This window comes from Odontesthes bonariensis, chromosome 22 (assembly GCF_027942865.1).
Source record: "Odontesthes bonariensis isolate fOdoBon6 chromosome 22, fOdoBon6.hap1, whole genome shotgun sequence".
NCBI lineage: Eukaryota > Metazoa > Chordata > Actinopteri > Atheriniformes > Atherinopsidae > Odontesthes > Odontesthes bonariensis.
Genome location: NC_134527.1, coordinates 20,756,962 through 20,776,631, shown reverse-complemented (window position 1 = coordinate 20,776,631; position 19,670 = coordinate 20,756,962). Strand labels below are relative to the sequence as shown.

General features: G+C 41.4%; 1 protein-coding gene across 2 annotated transcripts; it reads right to left on the bottom strand.

The window, feature by feature from the left end:
* Positions 1 to 256: 256 nt before the first annotated feature.
* On the bottom strand, positions 257 to 18,114 carry sbno1 (strawberry notch homolog 1 (Drosophila)). 2 transcript variants are annotated; one of them, XM_075455095.1, is made up of 33 exons: positions 17,779 to 18,114; positions 15,784 to 15,903; positions 15,569 to 15,667; positions 15,253 to 15,480; positions 15,035 to 15,176; positions 14,327 to 14,427; positions 14,097 to 14,193; positions 13,724 to 13,884; positions 13,280 to 13,413; positions 13,071 to 13,161; positions 12,825 to 12,986; positions 12,585 to 12,720; positions 12,394 to 12,499; positions 12,147 to 12,300; positions 11,879 to 12,061; positions 11,031 to 11,128; positions 10,795 to 10,946; positions 10,508 to 10,711; positions 10,257 to 10,427; positions 9,997 to 10,166; positions 9,753 to 9,884; positions 8,509 to 8,644; positions 8,315 to 8,427; positions 8,133 to 8,204; positions 7,952 to 8,051; positions 7,714 to 7,788; positions 7,470 to 7,616; positions 7,238 to 7,332; positions 7,066 to 7,152; positions 4,530 to 4,667; positions 4,352 to 4,428; positions 3,857 to 4,050; positions 257 to 2,498 (listed from the first exon to the last, which is right to left on the bottom strand). In XM_075455095.1, the coding sequence occupies exons 2-33, from the start codon at positions 15,901 to 15,903 to the stop codon at positions 2,356 to 2,358; spliced, it is 4,218 nt and encodes a 1,405-aa protein (XP_075311210.1). In that variant the 5' UTR covers positions 17,779 to 18,114; the 3' UTR covers positions 257 to 2,355. The 2 variants fall into 2 exon arrangements, with proteins under 2 accessions (XP_075311210.1, XP_075311211.1); XM_075455096.1 differs by having other exon boundaries at positions 15,035 to 15,173.
* Positions 18,115 to 19,670: the final 1,556 nt, after the last annotated feature.

The following is a 19,670-nucleotide window of genomic DNA, read 5'->3' as shown; positions in this document are numbered from 1 at the left end:
AAGTATATGTAGTTTTATATAAACTACAAACTAAATTATATTTAATACCATGTTCCCACAACCCTAAAAGTAAGCAGGATTTTACCTTCATTTGACTATTTTAGATAAAAGAATACTATTTAAACATGTTCCCAATATGACAAAACTAAAACTAAAGCATTTTAACAGGTAAAAAAGAAGGAATTTCCTTGTCTATGATTGCCAAAGACTTAAATCTTTAACATTTTGAGGAAAGGATGTAATCTGGACTCAAAACAGAAGTATACCAAGCTTTTATTGAGCATAGCACTCATTCATGTACAGGTAATGTTGGATTTTTGTACAACTCTTTGTCAGTAGTGCAACTCGTGCATCGATTTGAAAATACATGAAAAGAAAAAAAGTCCTTCAAGTGTTTCAACCTCAAGAGCCCATGTGCCAAGACTCCTTTCCTTTTTATAAGTTTTTTTTAAAACAGCATTAAACAGAAGAAAAAAAAAAAAAAAAAAAAACTAAAATACTATGTGATCACTCAGCAGCTCCTGTACACGACTTCCCAAAAGACTAAACGAGAGGTTGGATTTTACAAGGCTCAGGTGAAAACACACGACTTTTGATGGGAGGAGCAGAACCCCGAACAACCTCCCAACGGTTGAGATGTGCTTCTGTACAAATAATACACATTTTCTAATGCAGAATACACACTGAGCGGTAACTACTCCACAGGGCCGGGATGTGTTCGCCGCCTTCCCCAAAAAGAAACAAAAACAAACACGTCTTCGCCTTCGGGACAGCCCAGGTCGCCGACCCTTGGTCCGTCCCTTTCAGTGCAGATTTAGTATAAATGCTCATATAGGACTGAAGAGGTGCACGACACCACAGAAGCTCATTTTTACAATGAAGATTTGTCTTGAACACGTAAAATGTGAAGCTGAACACATTACCGAGCAGATGCTGGAGAAGAGTTCTGCGTCATGCAAGTCAGATATGCTGCGAGTCTGAAGATTTTCCTCATTTTGGGTCTTTTTATTATCATTTTCCACGAGTTAACCCCTGAGCAGATTATTAGAAAAGAAAAGAAAACAAACAAAGGCTGACTGCTCTGAAACCTCAGAGAGATGCGGTCATCATGTGTCTCAAGTTTTTTTTAAAGTTTTTTTTATTCTGACAGTTTCATTCAACATAAAGTCTAAATGAATTCCAAACAAAACGTAGATTTTTCTAATGGACTGGAAACGAGGAGTGGTGCTTCTTTAAGGTTCAAGGAACACAACGCTTCAGCGTGAGCAGTTATAAGCTTTAAAAACAACATGTGTTGGATCTTTTACTGTTAAGTAACGTATGTGGATGTTGCTTTATATCAACATTAAATGACTGAGAATATAAAGAAGCAACTGTACTAAGAAAATGCCTTTTAAGGACCAATTTAATATGTTGACTTCTTAACATTTACTCACATATCCCCCGTGCCTCAAACCATCTATTAAATGCCTTTCTTATGGCTTATTAACGCTAAACTCAGAGCTGCAACTCCAGCTGAAAGTTTCCTTATATCAGTGTCGTTTCCTGGTTTTCATGCACTTTAAATAAAAATATCACATGACGTCTGACAGCAAATCACTGAATCTCTCCGTGTTAGTGCCCGAATGCAGCAGTGACGTTTACTGACACAAAGGCACGTTTGACAAACTCCTGGCTGACAAAGAGGAACAAAATCAAACGGATAACAGCGAAACAAACTGGTCTGATTTAGATGCAGGTGGATACAGACGATGAAGTTTTGGTCTTTGTTGATGGAAACACAAACTGGGCGAGTCTCTAAAGAAATGATTTTCACTGCAGTAGTGCTGGATTACTTCTGATATGAGTTTTTTGTCATATATTAACACGAGATTGTAGACGGGCATTAAATGCCCGTCTGATAAGTCCACAGACCTTGAAAGACTTAGTGGTTTTGATCCAGCCACCTTTAGCCTGGACCCAGAAAGTTTTTGCCTGACAGTCTGGATAAAAATGGCTATAAGCGCGGGTGGGGGTGGAAACTTCGAAATCAACCTGCCCTCTTGGTTCAAACCACGTCTCGATCACATATCACAACCCTCACTCTGAATGTCAGAGGACAGGTGCATCACCTGCCAGATGTTTGGCGAAAACAAGAACATCTGGAGTTTAGAACTTTAAATAAATTCTCTGGACAGCCACCGTTTAGATCCACGAGTCCCCACGGCTTGGTACCACACCTCTGAGCCTCAGGGATGACGGAGGGGCTGGGGTGGGGAACAGCGGTCTCGCAGTGCAAAGAGACGTTGATGGAGCCAGGTCCCGTCGGAGCGGGACGGGGGCTCATCGGGCGCAGCTGGGGCTGAAGACGCCACACTATGTGTTGGGTGTGTGACTCAGACTCTGAGGGTGGAGCTGCTGCCTCTTCTGCTGCTCCTGCACAGCCAGCTGCTGGCACTGGTCCGACGTCGAGAGCTTGTTAATCAACGGAGACACGCAGTTTGCTGGAATGATCAGTCCTGTGAGAGAATCAGAGGGGTTTGGTTTTCACGTTAATCACATCGATGCAGGCTGCTCTCAGTCGGTTCGGCTCAACAGCTTCGGAAACAAAGAGAAAAACAGTTTCACACCTCTCCCGATGACATTAATGGTACTTTTCTCACCACATGCCCGGGAGCCACTTCGGCATCTTAAAAGTTCAATCGTTTATAAGCAGATAGTTCCAGAATATTATGCTTTGTTTCTCTCCCTGCAGAGCTGACCAGTTGCTGCTGTAGCGAGCCCAAATATTAGAGCCAGTTTTCAGACGTTTCTCCCCCCCCCCAAAGATAACCACATCATTACATCTTAAATACATGTTTGATCTTCCTTTTGATGTTCACAGAGCGGGAAGCAGTTTAAGTGAATAAAACCAACATATTTAAGCGTTTGTCTCATTTTCTGAGCAAACGAATGACTTATTGTCAGCAGACCAGAAGTCAAAGGTCAAACGGTCAAATTCGTTTAGGAACCTTCCTGAGTGAAAAGAACAGGAAGTATCCGAGTATCAGCCACAATAAGAGCCGTTTGAGCTCCAAAGATCCCTTATCATCTCCTTAAGCACAGGACCATCCTTCATACGAGAAAGGAGGTCATTCTGCCCCATAATTCCTTGCGGCTGCCGTGCCAACTGTGATCCATGTGGAAAAATAAATTAACACGACGGTGTTTCTGAGCAGCCTGTGACAACACTTTTTAAGTCTTCTGCCCCTTTTCAGTTATGAACTCAGATCTAATATAGAATATTACTATATTATCTCTAATATGACATTCATGATCATTTTTATGGAACATCATTATAAGATTGCAACAGAAGTAGCATCTAAAGCACTTTTTGTAGAATATTTACTCAGACCCACGTCACAGCTGAGCGTCTGTGTGGTCGTCTTTAACTTTAACCTTTACCTCCAAGTTTGTACACAAGAGCAAGGAAAAGGTTTTAGGAGAAGACCGATTTTTTTTGACTATTCAACCAGACTCTTGTTCAAACAATTACAGTTTGTCAACGCTTTCTTGAACGCGCTAACCAGTACGCATGAACAGCGATAAAAATGGGACGTATACAGACAGTTTCGAGTGGGATGTGTAAACGCCAGCAGAGTTGATTAAAATACCTGAAAATGTGGATAAAATAAAGCTTTAAACTGCTTAAAAATTCAGCAATACGAAATGCTGGACCGAGTCTGGATTTTTTTTATTCATTTATTTTTTAAAAACATGCTGGTCACAACATTTTAAATTGGCTCGAGTCGTACCCATAACCAAAAGAAGACGATTCTGAGCTGACGGGGTCTTAAAAAGTTCTATCATCCTTTCAGAAAGCGGCGCCAAAACTCACCAACTATCCTCTGTCCATCTTCTGTTCTGAGGCGGACAATCTGCACCTTTACGTTGGTTCCACTGACCGGGGTCAGCACCTCTTCCAGCTCGTTCCACACGCTGAGCACCGAGCCGCACAGAACGTAGTACGTCCGACACCGAAGGCCGACTTCACACAGCAGACCCACCGAAGCTTTCTTACAGTTCCCACGCCTGCAGGCAGAGTGACACAGATTACCGGCACAGCCGCAGAAGACTGGAACACATTCCAAACTTATTTTCCACCAAATTATGTCACCGTGGACAAACTGATCAATACTTTAAATGACCTCTTCTGGCTTTGGCTTTAATCTCAAAGGATGCAATATCTTTTTGTTTATCTAAGAAGCTTTAAAGCTCAATGAGTGGCAAACAACCGTGTTAGTTTAATTTCTAAGCACACATTTGGGTTGTTAAGAGACAGAAGCCTCACAGGGAAATATCAGACACAGGAAACACTCTGACGCGCACGCACCAAAACGCATGGGAGCATATTTTTGCTGACGAGTTGTACTGGTCAGTCCAGTGCTGTTTGGCGTCTTCTGACAAAACCTGAGAATAAAAAAAAACAAAAAAAAACAGAAGAAATGATTAATCTTGACATTTTCAGACTTTCTCTTATGGCGGGTTTGAATCAAAGACAGACTTGTGACCTTTTTAAACTTCTTCTTGATGTCGGCGTACGTCTCCAGTTTGACTTGTCTGCTGGTGTTCGGCCTGTACACCAGGAACAGCCTCTTCTTGGCGTTCACCTCTTTGACCAGTATGGCCGTTTTCTTGTTGTTTCTCATCTGAAACGGAGTCAAAAAAACAAAGATGCAACATAAATAAAGGTTTTTTTAAAAAAAAAAAAAAGGAGTTCATTAAAGGAAAACGCCGGAAAGTTTCAAATTTACTATTTTCCCTGGTACATATGTTCCCCAAAATCGATTTCTCACCTTGTTTACATTTGTCAGCCCGAGAGAGTAACATTCGCGAATGTTTGAGATTCAAGTTATACCGCTCTGGCTCTCCCTCCCTAGCGCCGCCATGTTCACTCAACATGACGTCAGAAATGCAAACATTTTTTCTACAGCAATGGAAGACACTTACGAACTGTCTTGGTCTGACTCAGACCCGGAGATAGAATGCGAAGTTTCGCCTGAGTCCGAGTCAGATCATGATCAGCCTCTCGATCCAAGTTATGTTAGCTTATAGCCATCAGCCGAGATGGTCGGATAAGGCTAAAAATAAGGATGGACAAGTGGCTGTCGCAGCAGCCGTGACACCGCCGCCAAATGCTAACGACTCACCGGTTGTATCCACGAGCCGTGAGGCGTTTCCGGACCCCATGCCCAACCTTGTGTACCGTTTCCAGGCCTACCGGCAGGTGACCTACTTTCTCCATGGGAGACTTGGGAAGCGCTTCCGAAGAGTGATTCCCTCCTGTGCGGTGTGGGCGATCAGGGATAAATATGAGTCACAGGACGGGACCTACAAGGGTTTCCTTCACGCCGACGAGGCAGTTGTAGACTATCACTACATGTGAACATACATGTTGAAATAAAAATAATTTCTAATTCTACTATATACAGGTAGTATTCAATCATTGTGCATTTCCAAGTTACACTCTACACTTTGTTAGAGCACACTCCCGCCACAAAAGTAGAATTTTATTTCCGCTGCACAAGTGGAATTGCATTTCTGACGTAAAATATGCCCGGATGTGGCTGAACATGGCTGCGCCCATGGCCAGAAGTGAAAAAAATCTGGGAGCGCAAGGTTATGGGTTGAATAATGTAAAACAGTGTGAGAAATCGATTTTGGAGGACAGGTGTCAGGGAAAATAGGAAAATTGAAATTTTCCGACGTTTTCCTTTAAGGAACAGCACATCATGCTCGGTCCTGTTCATACAAACAAGAAGAAGAATCTCTTTTGCGACGCCCGGAAAAAGTACAAATAGACCAGAGCTCTTAAATTAAAAGAAGAAACCCATTTCACACTGATCCATGTCAGCTGGAGCAGTTTACACTGACTGAGGATGGATTAATTTATCCATCTCATCCTGTTGAATGTTACACCTTTATGGAGCAAATCTCAAAATCTCATCACCGACATGAGACACCGTCTGAGGAATGGTGGTGCAGTATGAAATGAATCTACAGTTAAAGATTTTGTTTAAGAGATTTTTTTGATCAGTGATGGGGAAAATGTAAAATGTGAGTACCAGCAGCGCCTATGTGCTTAAGTCACGCTGTGAAATGTCAAGCAGGGAAAATCCATTTAAACTCGTCATGCCACAAGAACTTGACGGTTCTCAGTTTCCGTGACCAATCTCCAGAAGACGTCCGTCTCAAAGCGGAACAAACTCAAATTTTAGGGCTCTGAGGCGCAGATTTTTTTTCAGACTTCGTCACAAAACAGTTTGTTGTTGGCATGTCACACGCAGCTTTGAGCCAATTTCTCATCCCTCCTCTCTCCAGGAGCCCAGGTCCCTGCTTAGATGCAGATCAATAAGCAAAGTTTGTGCGACTAAATGCTGAGAAAGGGTTAAAGCCGAATTGTGCAGTCGAGCCCGGGAGGGGCAGTGATCTATATATGGTGGTATTTTAAGAAAATTTCATGCGACGCACAAAACCGTGTAGTCTTCAAAAAGAATCTCAAATTGTTACTCATTAAGATAAAAACCACCGTATTGTGTTTATTTAACTGAGAGTTGGTTAAATAGATTGGGTGAAGCTCTAGTTGCTCCCCAAATGAGGAGATTTGTGGAATAAAATCATAATTATGAAGCTTTAAAGAGTCCTTAACTCAATTATGAAGCAGATTGTGAAGCCGTAGATAAAAAGGCTGACCAGCATCTTCATTGCTTACGGTCATTTTAACTTTGATGGCACCATAAAGACCATGTTTGGCGTCACGGTCAAACATCTATAAGAGATAAGAGCTCCTTAAACTCGATTGTTAAATGGTCGAGTCGTCCGATTGGTGAGCAGCAGATTTTCAGCATTTAGTCGAATTCATTTTAAATCATGACTCCTGTCCTTTTGTTCACTGATTTTTGGCTTCTCCCATCTGGACAAAGATTTTTAAGTTGCCGGCTGCTGAACAAATCTACCTACGGCTAGAAATAAATGAACCTGAACTGATAGAAGTCTGAATTAAAGAAGTAAAATCGGCCGATGCTCGAAGTGAATTTTGTCACATACCTGCACATAAAAGCCATCGTCTGATCCGTTTTGTTCTGCCCACGCATGCGTGGCTTCCTCCCAGGACATCCCCCTCTCCACACCGACCTGAGGCGAGACACACGGATACAACGTCAGGTGATGAAGCTCTGAGCCAGTCATCTGAAGGGCAAAGAAATACACGTGGACTTACAGTGTGGAGCTCCACGTGTCCTGATGTGGTGTAACCTGGTGTTAAGAACTTCCTGCAGTCCAACTTCTTCACCTTCTCGTCACCAGAGCCGAGGTCTAAAACCAGACGAGACATTTTTAAGTAACTCTGATGCATTTAAGGTCAAATGTAGCACAGAGATCCAACTAAAAACAAAAGCACCGAGCGGTTTATCGCTGTTGAAGTTTAGCTCGAGTGTTTTGCTCCAGCTTACCCAGAATGCCCATGTCATATCTGCCGTTCTTCTTGGCTTCCTGAATCACTGCTGCCAGCGTGTCCGAAAAGTACTGGAACAATGCATTCTGCTGCTGGACCTCCATGCCCAAAATACGGTTCAGGAACTTCCCCATGTTGTTGTAGTCTGTCGCAGTAACAAAACAACAGATTTGTTAAATATTTCGGCACATAAATCACGCATCTCCTCAGAGTTGCTGCAAAGTCATCCAGTTCCATATCACCTTTGTCCAGCGACAGCATTCCAGATCTGTCCTCAATATTTATGAGGCCCACACCTATCAATCCACTCTGAATCTCTACAAAAGAAGAACGAAGTTAACATTTAGTCACAGATAAAGCTTAATTAAATAAAGGAAACGAGTAAATATACAATGTTCCACTGGGGCAGAACTAAAACTGAAGCCAGACTAAATGAGAAATTAATTCCGGTCTGTGCTTGGTGACAGATATGAGTCATACCTTTGAAGAAATCCCCTTTAAAGTCAGAGGGCGGAGACACCAAGGGAGCGTCAAGCTTTACAATGGACTTCATCACAATTTCCAGAGCATTTCTGCCATACTGCAGCAGAGACAAACATGAGTCAGTGGCCGGCAAACAAACAACAAGACCTTCTCTAAGCCAAATGCTTCATGAGCGTACCTTGTTGTCAAAATTAAACCTGCTGAGATCTCGAGTTTCTGTCGCTCTTCTGTCTCCGTGAGTTAGCGCACCCTGTCACGGGAGGACGGACACAGACTCTCAGCGTTTGGCATAAATGATTAACTTATGTTGAATACATTTTGCCAGAGCAAGAGGAGTCATAAATAATTAGAAATCCCTACCAGGCTCTCTAATCTTTTGGCGACAATGGATGCAAATCTCTGCTCTCCTGCCAGCTCCGATATGAGGAAGACATATTCTGGAGCTGTGACCTGGTTTGAGCGATGCGTTCTCCCTGCAACAACAGACATAGAGGCTTTAATTGAAAATACAACTCAGCTATGAGGTGAAGAAGGGCCTAAAATGATCGACTGACCGAACTGTTGTATTGCTCTGTCTGCGCTCCACGGCAGCTCCAACGTCATGTGGACTCTCCTCCTCTGATTCTTCACTCGTCGATCGGCCTGCAAGGAAATACCCGAGCTGGCGGCTTCTGAGATGATGGCTATGTTCTGGTTGAAGAGAAAGACGACATCCCGTTAGGTTTCGCAAATTAAAATAAAATTTGTGGCTGAGATTTCTGCAAAACGTATGCCAGTGCTGTGAAATGTTTCCAGTCTACCAAAACCAAATGGAATCGCTCAACTGTAGCCAGGTTCAGATGTGAATAAGAAAAGGTGACAGTTAAAAATTTCAGTGAAGACTTGATGCGCATTAAGGAGGAATGGAAAGAGCAATGTGTTGTGACTCATCCATTTCTGGTCTAAGCTACCAAACAGTCACATGACTGACCAGCATATCACAGATATACAGCCCTCTCCACTGTTGTTTCCACTGTAGCGGTTTTAATTGTTTCCAGCTCTGACAACTGATACTTCTGTGGTGTCAGCAAAAATACCAACTAAACAGCCTATAGCACCACCCCCTGGTGGAAGCTTGGTTTACTCGCCCCAATAAATAAAATTTAAAAGAAAAGGGTCAACTAGGGTACACAGGCCAGTTTCACACCGCTGCTTAAAGCCAGAAGTGTTGAGTCAGGTAGAAAATGTGGATGAGTGTGAGTGTCCAGGGACTTTATTCCAACCAACCTTTATGTTCTGTCAGTTGCAAACAAATCAAGGAACAATACTTGGTGGAAAACAATGTACCAGGATATGAAACCATCTCCCCAGAACTTGATTAGGACCCTGGTTCCGCCACAGGACACACGGGTAAAGATACAAAGCCTTTAAAAAGTTTCCAGATCCTCAAGGAAAGATTTTTTTAGATGTCAGCAATACTAAAGAAAGCTTGGCTCAGACAACCACTGATGCAACACGGATGAAAAGACGAATAACGACAAGAGTTGAAAGCTTAAACTGCCTCCACTCTGCATCTGGCACAATAAAAAGGTTTAAAAGCAGAATCTTGATAATTACTTTGCAACTTTAACTTGTATTTTCAGTTACTTCTGTCCAGATGTGTAAAATTCTGCCTCATGGTACTGTGAGCTGCTGTGTAGCTGTGTTCCTCCAAACTCGTGGACCTGTTACTCCAGCTGGACTTGTTGTTTGATTTGTACTTTAAAATGTACTTTAATGGCACCCACATGACTAAAACACCATATTTATGTGTTTTTACCTTCTCTCCATCCATGAACCTCTGCTTTTCTGTGAGATTGAGGATTTCCACCGGGACATCCAGCTCAGAGCGAGACTCGTAGGTGATGCTGCCGTCGTCGTTACTGACCACACGACCTTTACGGCCCGTCATCTGAAGCACAGTGATGGAGCAGAACAGTTGAGATGCAGCTTGAATACCAACCCCGCTTTAAAAGCATAGAAAGAACAACAACACAGGTTCCTTGGAGCCACATTTTTAATACCTCGGCTACATTTTCAGGCCCTCCCAGTTCATCAATGAGCTCATCCAGAGTGTTGGGGGGTAAATACTCAGCCAGGTGCTCCAGACCTTCCAGCAAGTCTTTCTTCATTTTCTGGGCAAGTTCCACAGCGTCCTGACTCGTTTGACAGCTATCCTGACTTTCTGCCTTGACTTATCAACACAAATCAAGGCGTTCAGTAAGCCTCACAGGGCTAAATCAGGACATTATAACTTTGCTGTGTCATGCTGCAACACGCTCACCTGTGGCAGGTGCGTTGGGGGGGATAACCGAGGCAGTGAAAGCAGGCCTGGTGGAGCCCAGCCCCGAGGCTAACAAGGCACTTTGAATCGAGTCTGGATCAATACTCCTCTTTTTCTTTTTCTTCTTTTTCTCTTTCCCTTTCTTTGGTTCCTTTCTGATAAGCCAAGGATCTGAGAGGAGGAGAACACAAAAGGTTACCGTGTGCACTGAATGTCTTCTTTCCACATTCGCAGCTTCTTGCTGAGCTCACCGTCTTCTTCGTCGTCATCAGACTCGTCTCTGAATGGGTTGAAATCGTCATCTTCATCTGCTGAGCTGACGGATTTGAAGCTGTCATCGCTGTCTTTACCAGATTCTCTGTCCGACCCCTCGGACTCGCTCTCCTCTGAACTCGTACCCGATAGACCGCCGTGCTTGCGAGACCTCTTATTCTGCTGCTTTTTGACCTCTGAACCTGCAGAGAATACCAGAGAATTACAGGGAAGCTGCAGAAAGTACAATTTCCAAACAGAAGAGGGACATTTCGGTTTGTATTACCTTTCCTTTTCTTTCCCTTCTGTTCAAGCTCTGCAGCAGCGTCACTGGGGGAGGGCGTTTTCTTAGCCGAGAGGTCGATTCCCAGCAGGCTGTAAAGCTTCTGTCTATCTGGAGCTGGAAAGTGCTTCTCAATCAGGGACTGTAGCACACCTCTGCAATAAAAACATTTTATTGCAATGACTCACAGATACAATATTTACACTGTGTGAGGAAAGCAGTCTTTAGTTGATTCGTACTTTGCCGTTGACACAAAGTCATTGAGTTCTCCGCCTCCTTCCTCTAAGGCCTCCAGTGTTCTTGCTTCACCGGTTGACTGAAGACCAATCACCACACACTGCACAGGAAATAAGACAGTCAGTATATTGAAAATAAATAAATAAAAATTTTAAATTAAATAAAAAATATATATATATATAAAAAAATAATAATAATAATCAGAGAGACAGAACAGGTCTACGTGTCTTAATGTTCACGAGCAACCAGGACTGAGCGATATGGCCTAAAAATAAACTATCTGATTTTTTTTAATCCCCAAATCAGTTTTCAATTCTAACAGATTTTTTTGTTGTTGTTGCAGACACTTAAAAAAAATTAAATAAATACAATGCACCGTCAAACTCGTGTTCGGCTGAATTCGAGGTCTTTTCACGTGTGCAGTTATATAACTGAGTGAGGCGAGGAAACTTTGGCTAAATACTTCCAACTTGTGATCACATACTTGGGGTCCGAAGTTTTTAGCATGTTAACAAACCCCGACTGTCCCAAGGTATAAATGTCCAACATATCTTTCGCAGCATGCAGGGCAACTGCAATCTCTTTCCACTTTCTCTTTAACTCTTATTAACTTTCTCCCCACCTGTTTGCCCATTTTGTTGCTTTTCTGTGAGCACATTAAACCTGTCTCACAGACATTTACTTACACAACCAGCAACTCTTAGTGTTTGTCATGTGGACTCAGCCACACGTTGGATTTCTTGATAAAGCTCTGAAGGAAACGGTGGGTGCGTGTCCGATAGATCAAATAAAATCTAGACTGTATGATGGGGGGGGTTTAAACTGAGACAGCAGCCAGAAGAAGTCCTACCTTTCCATTCTGAACCTCCTCTCTTGCCAACTGGACCACTCGGCGGACTTTGGAGGCAATGCAGAGATATTTAAAGAACCTTTGGTGGGCAGACCAGAACTGACCCCACATGGACTTCTTCATGCGCTGTTCTGCTTCCATGAGGTTCGCAGCCTGCTGGAACTTCTCACGCGCACTCACCCACTGAGAAGAGCAGGGGACAGTAATGATGAAGTCAATAATCTAAGCATGAAAGCAAAGAGCTGATAAGGGCATTTCATTTGCTCACCAGCCTCACAGACTTGTTGTACATGCCGATGTATTTCTGAGTCAGGGGAACCTCCTCGATCTTGAATGTCACACCTGTAAAACTCAATTGTCTTGCGATGTACATGCCTCTGAGCTTCATGTCCATAGCTACTATCTCCATTGCGCCAACACCCCTAAAATTGAAGGGAGAATTATAGAAAACAATGTTTGAAAAGCCTTTTAAGTCTAGGAATGCTGGTTTTTCTGAGAGATTTGCTGAAACCTACCTGCGCTCCACAGCTTGGATGAAGTTTCCAAATTCTCTGAAGGGTGTTTTATGGCCCCATATTCCGAGCCTGTTCATATACGCCATATTTCGTGGTTCAGAGGCACCTGGATGATGAAGAATATCATGTTTTAAGCAGATTTAACTTCACCCTCGTTGAGGCTGCCAGTCTGTGTCGATACTTTTACGAACCTGTAGCACTTGCATACACAACTCGAGCTTTGGGGAGTTTGTTCTGCAGCTCCAACACCGCCAGCCCAGTTTTTGTAGGTTTGGAGGATCCGATGGGACAAACATTTTTAGCTTTATGACACTCATCATAGACAATCTAAAGACATTTGGTTAAGGAACATCACGACCTTCTCTAATTAAACATAGCATTTCCATTTTAGAACCCGGCTGCGTCTTCAAAAACATTCTCCAAAAGGATACGGCTCCATCAAAGTCCTCGCCACACCAGTGCAGAAGCTGCTGAAATCTGGTCTTGTACTTCCCTCCTGATTGGCTCTCTCCGATCAAGGACGAGTAGGTGGCGAAGATCACACCTTTCTTCACGCTCCCATTGTGTTTCGAAGAGATTTTGCCATATTTGAACTGAAAATATTGAAGTGTAAAATAAATCTTTTCAGCAAGTACACTTCAACTTGTCCTCGTCGAGTCAGCATTTCAATTCTTTACCTTGTTCAGTGAATGAACCTGGATATTCTTGGCTCCAATGTCCCTCAAATCCCTTTCAGCATCATATTTTAAATCATTTGAGACACTAAACCTGAAGAGAAGATCAAAAATATAAAGGAAGAAAAATTTTACGTTTTAGTTAAAGTAAATGTTAATGAATAAAAGCTGTAATCGCCAACGTATAACAACATTTTTAGGGGGCTATTTACCAAAGTGATCTCTTTCTGCCTAAAAGATAATTCTCATAAATGATCCCTGCTATAGTCCGGCCCTTCCCCACGCCGGCTCCATCGCCAATCAAGTAGGCAGCTCGATCACCGCTGGGGAGGAACGTCTCGTGTTGCTGTGGCACATTAAGAAAGAAATGCACATTTAAAAACTGCAGCTTTAAACTTACTATGAATCCATATGCAAGTCATACTTTAGTCATTTTATTGTTTACTTTTAGACAATTTGGACTTTAAATGGACCAAATTAGTGGCGTTTTTTTTTTTTTTTTCCTAAATGACTCTTGGAAGTAAATAAGATCCAGGACAGATAAATAACTACAGAACTGTGCAGGGCAGTGACTATTTAATCTAAACCAATATCTAAAGGAGAGGAAATAAGAATTTGAATGAATAATTTTTGTTGATGGCTTGAACTCCACTTACCTGAGCTGCATATGTGATAGCTTCCAGCTGCAGTGCGGACAAGCAGCCACGATCAATGGTTTCCTCTGGGATGGACAGTCTGTACCACACATCTGGAGGACTCACGCTGGACAGAGAACTGGTCTCCACCACTGGATCTGGATGTCTCAGGCCGACCTTTACTGCAGTGACAAACTCACCCGGTCAGTGGATAGATCCACGTATAGCAACGTAATATAATTCTTTATCATGAATTTATTTAAATCCTCATGTCATTAAATGCACATTTAGGTTTAAAAAAAAAAAAAAAAAAAAAAACTAAGAATATACTAAACAAGACTAGTTATAGCAAATCCACACATTTGACCTCCATCAACACAGTAGTCATGCTTACATTTCATTGGCATGTATTCTGCATAAGTCTCTGCATGACCCAGTTCATCTTCCTCTTCCTCCTCAGGCTCATCGTCCTCTTTCAGCCCCGGAGGTTTCTGTACGCACAGATTCATGTAGAGACAAGTTCTTACAACATTCATCTGCTTTCAAGGATATCTCACAGATAACTAAACACAACTAAATTAACAAAGACATTCAGCAGATCATTGTTACAGATATGATACTCACCAGGGAATGTGTGAAGTTTTGTATCTTAATGTCATCTTTAATCCAAATCCTGGTGGCATCTTTACCCAAAACGTCTTTCTTGATTCCATTGTTGATTTCACCTGAAACACCAACAAACACCAAAGCTGTGACTTATGAGCTGGCCAATTGTGGATCTTGACTAACATTTCCACTGTCCCATTCACATACAGCTACTGAGCTAGCGAGACCCTTACAATACAGTACATAAACAAAACCAATCACGTAAAAATCAGCACGCTGTCAGTGGAGTCATCTTCCTGTTCCTTCTCTTGTACTTCCATGAATACTGTAATCAACACATTTAATGGCGACAACAGGCTTTAAAAATGTATTTATTTGAAGTTTTTTTAAACTGTTGCTGCTTTAACCAATTATCAAAAGTAAATTATTGTCAACTACAGCCCTAAAAAAACAATACATTCTAAGAGTACCACAGATTAATGACTCAAACACAGACAGATGGATGAATTCATCTCCTTAAAAAAGGAACTAATCTAGATCAAATATTTCAGGCTTTTGTGAAAACCACATTCAGGAATATCAACCAGTAACAGCAGACTAAAGTTAACTGAAGAAAACCATTTCTAATACCTGAAATTGCTGCTTATCGACAAGCGCAGACAGCTTATGTCACGAATAGATCAAAGTGTAATAACGTTGCTCTGTTTGCACATTTCAATCCGTTACCTGGACCAGTGGCTGTTGCAGTTGCTACGGGTGGAGCGATATCCGATGGGGGCTTTAACTTCATGAGCTCCATTAGGCTGTTGCCCTTTAGAATTGTGCTCTTCACGCTGCCGGTCCGAAGAAGGTCTTTCAACTGAATCTGCTGAGAAGAATTATTTGTTCAACATGAGAATTTCCTGTATAATTATACAGAGATGTCCTTGACTCCTAAAACCTACCTGATCTTTGTTAGAAGGCACTACTGTGGAGACTGAGGGAGGAACACTTGTGGACGAGGGCGTTGATGAATCTCGTAGTGCTGAATTAGCCACGTGGACCACCTTGGTGACAGTTATGGTATGTTTGATTGGGTTGGTAACCAACTGTTTGGTCACCGTAGCTCCTAGCGACGGCAACTGATTCAGTTGATTTAAGACAAACGTGGTGGTTGATGGCTGAGGTTTATGCTGCATTACAGAACAACAAGGGAGTGTACAAGGTTCAAATCATGCCTCCAAAAAACTTTCTGACTTAAATAATGCGCTGTAATCTCACCCTGATTGTAACAATGGGGACTGCAGTTGGAGGCTCGGGTCGAACAATCTCCACTGACTCTGCTCCCACACCAACATCCAGGGCACTGATGGAGATAGACTGGAAAAAGGCCAGAAATAAAATGTACAGCAATGGAAATGGGGAAGAAAAAAAATAATAATTAAAAATCATATTCTCCGTTTAAACAAAACAAACAAGAGTAGGGATCGTCTTACTTGCTGGGTTGTAGAGGGCTGTGTAACATCCTGAGAATCAACATCTAACAAACCGAAATCGTTTGGGCAAATTCCACTCTCACTTAGAGCAGCGAGTAGTAAATCCTGTCCGGGATCCATCTGCCAGACAAATAAATACATGTACAGTGTTTACATTTTTAAAAAGGATAATAATAAAACCAATCCAAGCATTTAGAGGTGAAAGAGTTCATGGATGAAATTGACTAGCAGTAAATGCAGCCTTTCAAATATTCAGATTTGTGGCTTTAGTGTCATATTAGACTGTAAAATTAATCCTTCTAATAACAAGCCATTTAAAAGCCCCAGGTTTCAGTCTCCATGGATGTAAAGTTAAATCACTCTGCTGGCTTTCTCTCACATAAGCACACTTTAAGTCTAAGGTTTTCCATTAAATATTGTCAGAGAAAGAAATCCCATCATCAGCAATTACATTTCACATGTTACTAACATCCAGAAGCTTAAAGACAATAATAAATCCCAATAATCATGAAGTCTTTTTAAAGAGTCAGCTGCTGTTTAGCACAGAAAACCAACACATTAGTGTAAGTACAATAAAATAAAATCTAAATATTACAGAAGACGAACCAAAATACCCACATGTGTAACACGTGTGAAATCAAACAAGCCACAAACGAATCAAAAGACTGGTCTCAAACGATAAATGAAACTTATCGCAGTTAAGTAAGAAGTCCAAACCTATCGTACAACTTTTTTTTTTTTTTTTTTTTTTTTTTTTAAAGCAGTAAAGGTCGTTTCGGGTTAATAGACGTAAAATAAATAAATCTAGTAAAAGCTCAACGAGCCAGACTGCATACCGAGAGGAGTGAAAATGAAAGCCTAAAATGTTAAACGGTGACTCACGATCTCTAAATTAGCACCTTTGTTGGAGTAACAGAACGATAATGAAAGTTATCCGTCCATTACTGCGACGTTTACCCAACATTCAGGTCCAAGACTGCTTTCAAAGTGACCCAAAACAAGACACGTGTTGGCGATGCCCTGCCTTCAACTTCCTGCTCTCTCTGAATCAACGTAGCTAGCTCTCGACTTCTAGTTGGCTGTTATATAATATTTACTTAGGCAGCACCAACAATGTGAGGTTGTACCAAATATCTTGCCCGAGGATGCAGTTTAGTGTGCACTAGTTAACCTTTGTCTTTCACATTGTCACACCAACTAAACTGGCCTGGTTAGAGCAGGGTGACACAGCTAAGCTGTGCTAGCATGCTTACTATCAGAAAAATACACGCACTGAGCTGAGATACTTTCACATCCATGTCAGTGACAAGTCATACAAGTAAAATATCTTCAAATTAACGGACGCAACACTCATCATAAATACACCTCAAAGCCGTTATGGCTCAATGTTATTGACCGTAACCACGGATAGTGCTTCATGTCAGACCCTTTTATTTCGATGTGGCCGTCTCGCTAATGGTAACATTGATCAGTTATTGCCAAACACGTGTATATTTATTTTCTTATAGTTGGATTTAGAATGTTAAATAACCATTCATTAACATAAATAACACCGGATCAGTGTTTACAGGTAGCTTAGTGTATCCGCGCTGCTGAAAGTTGATAACGAGTTGTTGATTAAATGACGTTAGCAAATATATTCAGCAGTAACACTGAGCTAAAATAATAAATAAAAAATATAAAATACCCAACTCTGTTTCAAGCAGTGTCCTTCGTAGCAAATTCCACTGCGGTTGGTTTTGGCAGCTACTACTGGATCAGCGAGCTAACGACCCCTGTCGTTGTAACGTTATTAACTGTTTCTCACGCGCACTGTGCCGTTTATGCTGCTAGCTAACGTTAGCCACTAAGAGAAGACGAGTTCAACTGCCTCAAAACCCGCAACTTGCAATTTATCCTTCAAACATAACAAAGCAACAACAATTGAGAGTTTAAGACGACTAAAAGATTGGGCTGAGACCAAACAACCCAGCTCCCACGATGATGTGAACTTACTTGGCAACAGGACGGCCGCTGCGGCTAGCGGTGCGGCGGCGCTCAGCAGTTCAGGGCTTGTTGTCCTCTCGGCTCCTCCGCGCTCACGCCATCTTTTTATCAAACGCTCCGCCGCATGCTGGTCACGTGACGTGCAGGCCGACAGCGGCCGTTTTCGGAGTCAAACTCCTCGAGCAGAGTCGATGAAAGCGGGGTTTTGAGCGGCCGCGGGGCGTCCCTCGACGACGGTAAACCGATAAAAGCGAGAGATTGAGCATTTCTAAAACATTGGCACAAACGACAAACATAGCAGAGTCAGCGAGCTAATACCACGTCACGTGACTCTAACAGGTCTAATAGGAAGTGACGATAGATAGCTATTCTTCTTCTTCGCCCTCTTCCTCATTTTTCCGTTCCTTCTTCCCTTTAAATATAGACATTAAATCATTTCTTTTACTTTTGTGTCAAAAAATTATTCATAGTTGAATTTCCTTGTGATTTCTACTTTTAGTTCCCCGATAAAGTCAGATATATTTAATTGTGTCATCATTTTTACCTATATGTTAACCAACTGATTTATGACAAATACTTATTAATTAAAGTCTGTTATTATTTGTATGACTATTACTACTACTCGAAAGGCTGTATCACGATGTAACCAGTGTAAATCTAAGAAGGATTTCTTTGATCGAACCATCCATGAAGTAAAAATGTAATTAAATATTTCATATTATTTTCTGGTCAAGTGTTTCATGCATTCTAAAGATGTGTCTTTTTCACAGTTGCAGCAACAAATTATAATACAAAACTGTATAACTCCTTATTCTTATTCTTGTTCACAGTTGAATAAATGCTAAACCAGGCTATCATTTACCACAAATAAACTTGCCACAATCTTTTGGTAATGTAGGAATGTCAGAAGAGGTGATGTAATTTAAAAAATGTGAAGTTCAAAAGTGAAATTATATATTAATGTCATTAGATCTTTTGTAAATTCCTCAGATAAGTTGGTCTGGTGCTATATTTGATGTAAACAACACACAGCACATAAATAAACTGGGTGAGTACAGTGATATGCAATTTATCAATTTATTTTATTTATGATTTTTGCCAGAAAGAAAATGAGTGCAGTGATCTATTGAAGCATATGGAAACATAAATAGAAATACCGTATATATGGAGAAAAAATAAGTTTGAACAATTCTAGATCTTGAAGACCAGCTACAGCTGCCACAACTTCTCTAGGAAGTCTAGGAGACTTCCAAAGTGAAGGACAGGAACATCAAAGTAGCGTGTTTGCTGATGCATGCTGCTTTTAGAGCTCAACTTTACCAAACAATCGGCCAGCACAGAAGCAGGAACTGCTTCATGAACGGAGAACCAAAGGCCATTGTGTGTAGCTTTCAGTTTGACATGTATGTTTAAAACTTCAAAATGTGATGGCTTACTGTCAGGTTTAACTGATGCTCAGCAGTGGAAAGAATGCACAGTTCAAATGGGATTTTCTGCCCTTTGTTCTCCAACACTTGTGAGTTTTGAAAGGGAAGGGGACATGTAAACGCACAATTGTTTGATATTCTTCCTCTACTGAAGAAACCTTTTCAGTTTTACTTTTTTTACTCAGATTTTCCTCCCCATTCTATTTTTTTAAGTATTATTTTAACTGATGGGATCTTTTTTTCTGGTATGGTGCATAAAAAATGAATTGCCTGTTTGTTGTTTAATTATAATAATAAAGTAAATGGTAATACCAATAACAGTTGAACTTCAGAGGTACATGAAGTCATTACACAAAGATTTTTAGTTAAGTTAAATCTAGAAAACAATTTCTATTTCATAATAATTTTCCAATATAATTCTAAGGTTGCTTTATGCAGCCCAAGTTTTGTTAAATGTAATTTGTTTAGATTCTT

What these genes read in the sequence shown, in the direction of transcription:
- sbno1 (XM_075455095.1), bottom strand. Translation starts at nt 15,903, where the DNA reads ATGGATCCCGGACAGGATTTACTACTCGCTGCTCTAAGTGAGAGTGGA. An exon ending in GGCAGAAAGAGATCACTTTG is followed by an intron (nt 13,162 to 13,279) that starts GTAAATAGCCCC and finishes TCTTCTCTTCAG; the next exon opens with GTTTAGTGTCTCAAATGATT. An exon ending in CCCCAACGCACCTGCCACAG is followed by an intron (nt 10,167 to 10,256) that starts GTGAGCGTGTTG and finishes TGTGTTGATAAG; the next exon opens with TCAAGGCAGAAAGTCAGGAT.